The following is an 8,944-nucleotide window of genomic DNA, read 5'->3' as shown; positions in this document are numbered from 1 at the left end:
CACACATTCATTCATTACTCTGTTAAAGTGTAATGAATGAAGAGCTTTAGAGGATGACCATATTTAGCATGTAAACTAATCTAATGTGCATTTTATCATTTATAAATCCCTTGAATGCTGTGAATAAATGTGTTTAGGCCTAATTATATTTGTTCATATCATTGTTTAATGTGTTGTGTGCAAAACAGAAGAAGCATCCAACATAAATAATACAGTAAGAAATAAAATAGCTAAGAGGAATCACAGAACCTTACGGCTTTTCCTCACATCAAGATTCCACATTTGTTAGTTAGATGTTTGTTTACAACAGTTTTACAACAGTTTCGTTATTTCTTTTCTTTTCAGCCTCATTTCAATGAAAAAGTTTACCAGTTTAACAAAAAATGTATGCAAGAAGGGAAAGAACTACAAAGAGGAAAGATTAAACCTCTGTATACTTCATAGTGAAATCAAGAGTGGGACTGCTTGTTTTAAATCTATAATCTCTTGGATTAAGGCGTTCAGGACCTTGTGATGGGATTAGCTAAAGTGACGCACCAAAGTCAAGAAGCTTCGCTTCAGGATAACAGAAAAATCAGACGTGACATTTAATTGCTGTTGACATTGCACAGGAAGGAGGCCAAATGTAAGATCTTTAGAAGGTTTAGGACTGAGGGTATCATCGAAAAACAGATTGTCCCTCACTTTATGATACTCTGCCACCTCCATCAGTATTTGCATTATAAAAAAATCTGAAATTCAATCAAAATATTTGTTTGCTTTTAAAGAAGAGATGCCATACTGTAGATTAAAAGTAAAACCTCAGTTAGATCACATTTCCTAACAGTTTTTTGGATTGACCTGAAGTTAAATTGTTAGTTTGTTCTTACAGGTGTATGTCACTGGAATGCAGCAGGTTGTTGCAGGTCATTTGGTCTATTCCTGTTACAAGAGAGGTCAGAGGTCACAGTGGGGTCACAATTTCAAAAACAGTATTTTAGGTGAGAGTTATGTTGTGTTCATTTTGTTACATTGGTAGCTATCATCCTATGGCTTTTATAGATGACTTCTGCTTCATGAAAGGGACAGTACACCCAAAAATGAAAATTATGTCGTCATATTTTCATTCTTGAGTTGTTTCAAATATGTATATTTTGTTTTGTTTTGATAAAGAGCTAAATACATTTGGAGGAATGCTTGTAACCAAACAGTTATTCGCAACCATTAATAAGTGATAATAAGAATTAACAGGATAAAGGATTTTTAAATGTGTTTGCTCACATATTCATGTCATGAATGTTCATTTCACTTCCACCGAGATCTATAAAGTCACTGGCATTTCAACCCATAACATTTCTGACAATTTACCAAGGCAATGCTTTTGAAAACGTCAACTGACACAAGCCGGATCCTTTTTGTAATTATTGTTCTGTGGCACAAGACATTTCAGTAAATACAATTTTAAAGGACAACAGGCCACACGCACAAACAAACAGCTCTGCCCTGATTCCAGGTCAGCGTGATTTTATCTCCCTAATTACCAAGATAACATAAGCTGATCAGTTGAAGTGTCTTCATTGGGGATCAAACTCCACGCCCCACCATCTGGAGCTGATCCTGAAGAGGCGAAGGCACTGTGAAGCTCTCAGTTTATCCACACATGACAGACCCCTCACATGGTCCTTTAAAGAACACTGAGTAACCCGTTCCCTCCATTGGCTGCCCCGCTGATCAATAGGTAAGTAAAGCAGATCATTGCTCAAAATTTAAATTGTAAGGATGCTATTATCAGTCTGACAGCAATTATTTGATGTATCGTATAGTATAGAAAAGACAAAGGTAAACATGTCATTACAGTTAATGCTGTAAGTAATGTTTTATAATATTAAGCAATGCTCTGAATGACATTATATTAGAGAGATGTTTTCTACATTATGCTGTCTCTAAATGTAACAAGTGCTTTTAGGCCTTTAGGCATGTCATATTTAATATAAGCTACTTTGTTCGCATACTGACACTTTGTTACGAAACCAACAATGACCTCACTAACAAAAAACGGTGTTTTGAAGAATCCATTTGATGTGTTTAAATTATAAAGTGAAAAGAGTTATCGACTGATCTTTAAAATGTCCTTTTGGGGAAGGTTGAGACCGAAAGCAAATTTTGCAATGAGAGAAGTCATTGTGACTGGCCTACATCTTACTGAAAAGACTGTGAAATAGATCTCTTTCTTTTCATCTTTTTCTTATTTTCTTGTAAGTCATGTGTTGTAACTATTGTGCCCTCCTGATATGTAAGACCTGAAAATAAGCATGCCGTTAAAATATTTAATGTGAAGAAAAAATAATTGTGATGTTTCTACTTTCAGGGAAAGATGGCACGGGACATGTCCGATGCCGAGATCATGAAAATGGAGCTCGAACAGCTCCAGAAGGAGGTGAAAAACACTAGGGAGCCTGTAAGTATCTCCAGGGTGGTCGTACCAAATATAATTGTACATTTTTTTTATATTTTGATCATGCATACAATGCAGACAAAAGCATCGTTTTCTCTCTCAGATTTCCCCCTGACAATAAGCACAGGAAATGTAACTAAAATGTGTATCTTCAGTGTGTGCTTACTAAAAGGATTTCAGGAATAACTGAGAATATTTCAGTTTAAGAAAACATTCAGTGGGTTGTTGGTCAAGTTTCATTTTTGAAAGAGCTATAAACTTGACTTTGATCTGACAAGCTTTCTTTCCACAGGTCTCCAAAAGTGCAAAGGAGATTTGTGAATGGGTTGAAACCCAATCTGCAGAGGATCCTCTGATTAAGGGCGTTCCTGAGGACAAGAACCCCTTTAAGGACAAGGGCGGATGTATAATAACTTAGCCAAAAATAAAATCTTTCAGACTGATTTGATCTCTTCCTAACCCTCAGTGAAAATGGATGTCTTTAGGGGAGAGATGCTCTTCTTCTTAAGGAAGAAAGCTACTGTTTATCCAGTTTGAGCATTTTGAAATCTGTTTAAAAGATTGAATGGGTGTTTTAATTGCTTTGGTGCAGGAGTAAATACAAAACAACAATTCAATATTTGCACTAAAATACAATTTTTCTGGTGTATGCTGGTTGTGCATTGGCCTGATTCCAGCAAAATGTCTTTCTCTGTCAACCAATTTCGTCATTACGGTCTTTTTGCATTAGAATTTGATTTTGTTCAGTAAACAATGCAAGTGATGCGTAAAAATGAAATAAAAATAAATTTGAAACATTGTGCACTGAAAAGTATTATAAGTATGTTTCTGCTAATTTAATTTTAGCTCTAATACATTTGTTTATATTTCAATTTTTTGCTCAATGGTACCACTACACCTCTAGGGGTCAGCATTGCCATATAAATGGAGAAGAGTTAAGTAACCACCGAAAAGCACTTCTGAAACATTGATTTCTCCCTTATATTTAAGCTTATCAGTGATAAGCTTATTGTCTTTAAGAGAACACAAACATAAGCCTTTGGGCAACACAAATCAATTTAGATTTTTTTAGTGGTTTTCACTGTTGCTTTAAATTTCTTACCAAAATATTTGTTTTGTATCGTGCAGACTAAATTAACTAAGTCGTACTTGTGCAGTTTAGGAGTTAAGACACGTTGACTTTGTAAACTCGTTTGGGTTTAAAAAAATGTTCTGACATCGAGAATCAGACTACAATTGCTCTACAGCGCCATCTACCGAGAAAACAACAGAAGTAACGTACATCGGTAAAAATTAAAATGGATATTTTTCTATCTAGTAAAAGCCGTTTTTGTTAAATTATGCATCCTAGACAAAATTTAACTCAAACTTCAATCCATCAAAACACGAGGAAAAAACTTTCTGCTTAACATGCATCTGTTTGGAGAGAACAGTTATTTATGAGGTGTAAAACCTGTCGAATAAGTTTGGTTTGTAAGTTTATTTACCTGGGTCCCAAGGGGTCCAACACTTGTTCTCACTGCTAATGGTGTTGTCCTTTAAAATCTTCCGGTGAGTATTTGGAGAAGGACTGAAATCAAAGATGTGTGGTGAGCTGTTGCTCAGTATGGACTAAGTGAACATTTCCTTAGGAAACCTGTATAATATTTGCCTGAGATGAATGAATGTAGCCTTTGTGGGAGGCAGAGCTCTACTCTCTCTCTCCAAGATCTTTCACTTCTATAGCTTTAATACAGGGATGAACTGGAATTTGAAAAGCAGACTGGGATCTTATATAGGCCAAAGCCTTTTCTCATAACAGATAATCTTATTATTAAATGTGCATTTAATCACTAGTCTGCAGCATTTCATCGGACACACTCACTGGCCAAAGTTAACTTCCGTTCTGTGTTTGTATAATATAACTATTTATTTTATCTCTCATTTATATTAATACAACTTTATGTTATTTTTTGATTGTCTATTAATTATATTGAATTAAAACTACTCAACAGTCATTGATATGTGATCTAACTTACTGGCCACATGTTTGTTTGTCGCCGCTATTACACTACAAGACTTTTGCTCAGATTTTGGCCTTGGACTTGCAGAAAGTCTGCGCTTGCCTGCAAATTGTATCGTGTATTGTGTGATACCCTGTTTTTCTCTGCAAACTTTCAAAAAGTCTGCAAGTGTGTGATGTCTGAAAATCTGTTCAGATTTGAAGTCGTGTAGTGTATTTCAGTCTCATTACAGAAAGTGAAACCCATGTATTATATAGATTCATTGCAGAGTCAAATATTTCAAGCCTTTATTTTTTGAAATTTTGATGATTATGGCTTACAGATAATGAAAACCCAAAATTCAGTGTTTTGGAAATTTGAATATTACATAAGATCAATAAAAAATAAGAAATGATATTGAGTATATTAAAAGATCTGTTGATCCTAAGGCAATGAAAACTACTACCTTATATTCATCCTTTATGCCTTAAAATGTATTAATTTACTAGCCTGGCAACTTATTTGTATATATTTTTTGTCCTTTCTTTCTTTCTTTCTTTCTTTCTTCAATCTTTCTTCATTTATTTAATGTAACTTGTAATTTCTTTTATGATGAAGTGTGTATTACAATAAAAAACGAAGGAAAAAAACTAGTGGTGGGCATAGATTATTTTTTAATCTAGATTAATCTAGATTAATTCCAAGATTAATCTAGATTAATCTAGATAAATGGCTCATTTGAATTCTGCCGAAGGCATTCAGAATATGTGTGCTACCCAAATAATGACTAAAAGTAAGTCTTTGAGAACGGGTTTCTCAAGCCAGGTGGCGCATTAGACCAGGGGCTCATCTCCTGTTTCCAAAATGCATCACAAACTGCTTGAGAAAGCTGTTCTACTATGATAATTGGTGATGAAAATTAAATTATGTTCAATAAGATGAACTTGTGTTTACTTCCGCATTAGCTAAGAGATGATTTGCGTTTAGGTGGTACTTGAGACTGGAAGAGCTCCTACAGTACATTTACATTTAGTCATTTAGCAGACGCTTTTATCCAAAGTGACTTACAAAGAGTGAGGGGGCAACAAGCGATGTCACACAGGAGCAGTGTTGGGTGTAACTAGTTACTAAGTAATTAGTTACTGTAATTTAATTACTTTTCCCTTGAAAAAGTAAGTAAGGGATCACTCTTATGTTTTCTGTAATTTAATTACAGTTACTTTTGATGTAATTAAAATAAATACTTTGTGAAATATATTGTGTGCAATAGTGTAATTGACATCAAAATTCAAAGTCTTACTTTTAAAATCTGTGCTTTAATGTATAATTCTCACATTTGTAATACTTTGGTTAGTTAATAACATTATTTATTTGAATGAATTTAATAAGCCATTTCATGTCTATCCTTGAATCACTTAACTAATCAAGGTTGATTTAGGATATAGAAAGTAATTAGTAATGAGTAACTAAATACTTTTTGGACAGAGTAATTTGGACAGTAATCTAATTACACTATTGAATATGTAATGAGTAACTAGTAATTAATTACTTTTTCAGAGTAACTTACCCAACACTGCACAGGAGCCATAATACATTAGATCTCAATACAAAGTTACTGGTTTCAACTAAAGATAGACCACTACCTGTTGAGAGAAAGTGTTTTTTTTAAACCAATTCCGCATTGCACAAGGTGCAAACAACCTTAGTCTTGTCGATGTTTCTATTGGGAAGCTTCTTAAAAATTAATATTCCCTGAAGCAAACCCGGCGGCTTCATAGCTGCATCCATGTTAGCACGTCACGTTTGATGCGGTAATTTCACAGTAACGTTATGTTGTGTTCAGACCAAACGCGAATGGCGTGTCAAGCGCGAGTGATTTATATGTTAATGTAAAGAGCCAATAGACCTACTTGCTGCGCGAATCGCGCGAATGAAGCCCTGGTTATGAGATGATGAGGCGGCTTCTGCTTCCGCGAATGACGCGAATCACGCGAGTTGAAAAATCTCGTTCTCGCCCCGTACAGCGCAGTTAAGCTGGTATACATCTGCGCTAAAATATCAAGGAGAAAGTCATCATAGCTTGCGTAGTATAGACCCAGCTCCCAACCCAACTTTGAGAATAGATTAACGGCGACATTTTTTTGATCGCGCGATAAGAGTCTCCACCACTAAAAAAAACATGTTTCAGGCACGCATGCGCAAATATAGTCTACGATGTCTTGTGTTGTTGTGTTTCGCAAAATATTAGCGAGAACTGCCTGCATATACTGAGATCCCTCTCTATCATCATCTGCTGTTATGATGTGACTGTGGCTTTAATATTAACACGTTTCTAGCAACATATGTGGAAAACAACACCTCCAATTTAATGGGACATTAAATGTTGGCCTAACTAGGCTTAGTAGCCTACTGATGTATGTTGCTTAACCAACAAGAGTGTGTTTTGAATAGAAAGACAGTGAGACTAAACACTTGTGAGGATGTAAATAGTCTGTGTAAATGTGTCTTGAACGTGGTTGGCCCTGTTTCCTTGTATATTAGCACAGACATTTAAACTTTATAAGCTACCTGTTTAATTGTATAATGGGACTGGAGCTTGAATGCTCTGCACTGCATCACTGGGAAAATTAAACAGCAAAATGTGTCTAATCACAATTAATCACAAGATGGTAAATCCTCAATATTTTCGAAATAAGAGTTATTCAGTCAAATGTAATGTTTCCACTCCCCCTTGCAAGGGTTTTGATTGACTCACCAGCTAGATTAGTCTGTACTGATTTGTATATTTGTATTATGATGCTTTAAGACTTCCTTTTTTCGAGAACCTACTGAGCATGCTCAGAAAGAGAGCAGTTTGTGGTGTGCCGTCGGGAGCGTAGGAGGTTTGCTTGATTTTTTTGAGCGCCATGCATGTCAAGCCTACATAATAACCATGTCTTTGGTGAGCAGTGCCAGGATATATATATAGCATACAGTGGCTTGCTATAATTCATGCTCTCATGTAGAGAAATAATAGGGTTTAGTGAAAGCAAAGAAAACAAAGAAAGTGAAGCCTTTTCAGAATAATTTCAAAAGATCTCACAGAACAGATGAATCATGTGGCTTTGCAATTTGACTCCGCTGTCCATTGTTGCCAGTACCTTTTATTTATAAGTTACCACCCCCTTAACTGTTATTCATTTGTATGTTTTTGCCTCAGAACAAGTTTTTATTTTTAACCATCAGCATGTGAGACAAAAGGGGAGGGATCATGTGCGCAAGCTCAGCAACACCCACAATGCAATTTTCAGCCGTGATTTATGAACCTCCTCCTTCCAGGAGGGAACTTTCCTACTTTTTGGGAAAGAACTGGAGTTTACGTGTGTGAAAAGACAGAGAAGGTTGAACTGGCAGATCCTTTTCTGCTTGCTCTTCTCCAGTTGTGGGTCTCCCGTAGCTCTTCTTATTGGCTGCTTCAGTACTCTGACGAGACCCCCAGCTGTATTTCAGCCAGACCCACAGCTGTTTCTAATCAGAAACAGCCAAAGGTTGTTTTTTTCCAAAGGGGATGGAATAGGATTGCAAACTAAACAGTTTATTTGGTCATCGTAGCATTTAAGTCGAACATTTCTCAGGTTCCTTATTGTGTTTAAAACAGGAATTGTTGATGATGTACTTGTTGTTGTTTGCAAGCTTCTTGTCCAAGGAATAATGGGGAAAATATAGAGGTACAGTATTGTAGGAATAGTTCATCCAAAATTGAAATCTTCATAATTTACTCACCCTCATGTCATTCTTAACAGGTAGGCTGTTCCATTTGTTCTTCTTCAGAACACACTGATATTTTGAAGAATGTTGATAACCAAACTACTCTGTCATTGACTTATATTTGGAAATATCTTCATCTTCATGTACACGTTTTGACATGATAGTGAGGAAATTTAATAATAATTTGATCAATTAAATGTCCAGTGTCCTTTACCGGCATCTAGTGGAGAGGTTGCGAATTGCAACCAACGGCGCACTCCACTGCTCACCCCTCCCTTTCGAAGCCCTATGGTGGCTGACAGAGGACAAAGATGTCGTCATGTTTTCACTTCTTTGCAGAAAGAGATAACGTTTTTACAAAACACACTCTGTAGAGCAGTTTGTCCCTTTAGGGCTACTGTAGAAACAACATGATGAATTCCATGCAAGGGGATCCTGCTGTGTATGTAGATAGAAAATGCTCATTCTAAATTAATAAAAACATAATGCTTCATAATGCTTCATTATATAAGGTCTTTATACATTGAAAAAACATTACAAAACATTGAATTTCTGTCAGTAGATCCTCCAAAAAAAGATCCTCCTTACATGTGTCTCCATTTTGCAACATTATAGGCCTATATCTCATTTTGCAATACGAAAAACATGGCTGGACCGATTGCTAACCCAACTAATTTACTCAACAACTTTGATTTTTTCTAAAGCAATGCTCTGATACAAATGTGTTGTCATTTATTATATTTTCATAGCAAGAGTACTGTATGCACGTTATATGTGCCTG

The 8,944-nt window shown here is 35.8% G+C and overlaps 1 protein-coding gene across 1 annotated transcript; it reads left to right on the top strand.

Moving 5' to 3' along the window:
* Positions 1 to 1,462: 1,462 nt before the first annotated feature.
* On the top strand, positions 1,463 to 3,224 carry gngt2a (guanine nucleotide binding protein (G protein), gamma transducing activity polypeptide 2a). Its single transcript, XM_056753795.1, has 3 exons — positions 1,463 to 1,717; positions 2,348 to 2,437; positions 2,727 to 3,224. Exons 2-3 carry the CDS (start codon positions 2,354 to 2,356, stop codon positions 2,850 to 2,852), a joined length of 210 nt encoding a protein of 69 aa, XP_056609773.1. The 5' UTR covers positions 1,463 to 1,717; positions 2,348 to 2,353; the 3' UTR covers positions 2,853 to 3,224.
* Positions 3,225 to 8,944: the final 5,720 nt, after the last annotated feature.

This window comes from Triplophysa dalaica, chromosome 7, assembly GCF_015846415.1.
Source record: "Triplophysa dalaica isolate WHDGS20190420 chromosome 7, ASM1584641v1, whole genome shotgun sequence".
NCBI lineage: Eukaryota > Metazoa > Chordata > Actinopteri > Cypriniformes > Nemacheilidae > Triplophysa > Triplophysa dalaica.
The sequence above is the reverse complement of the archived record's forward strand: the minus strand, read 5'-3'. Positions and strand labels throughout refer to the sequence as shown.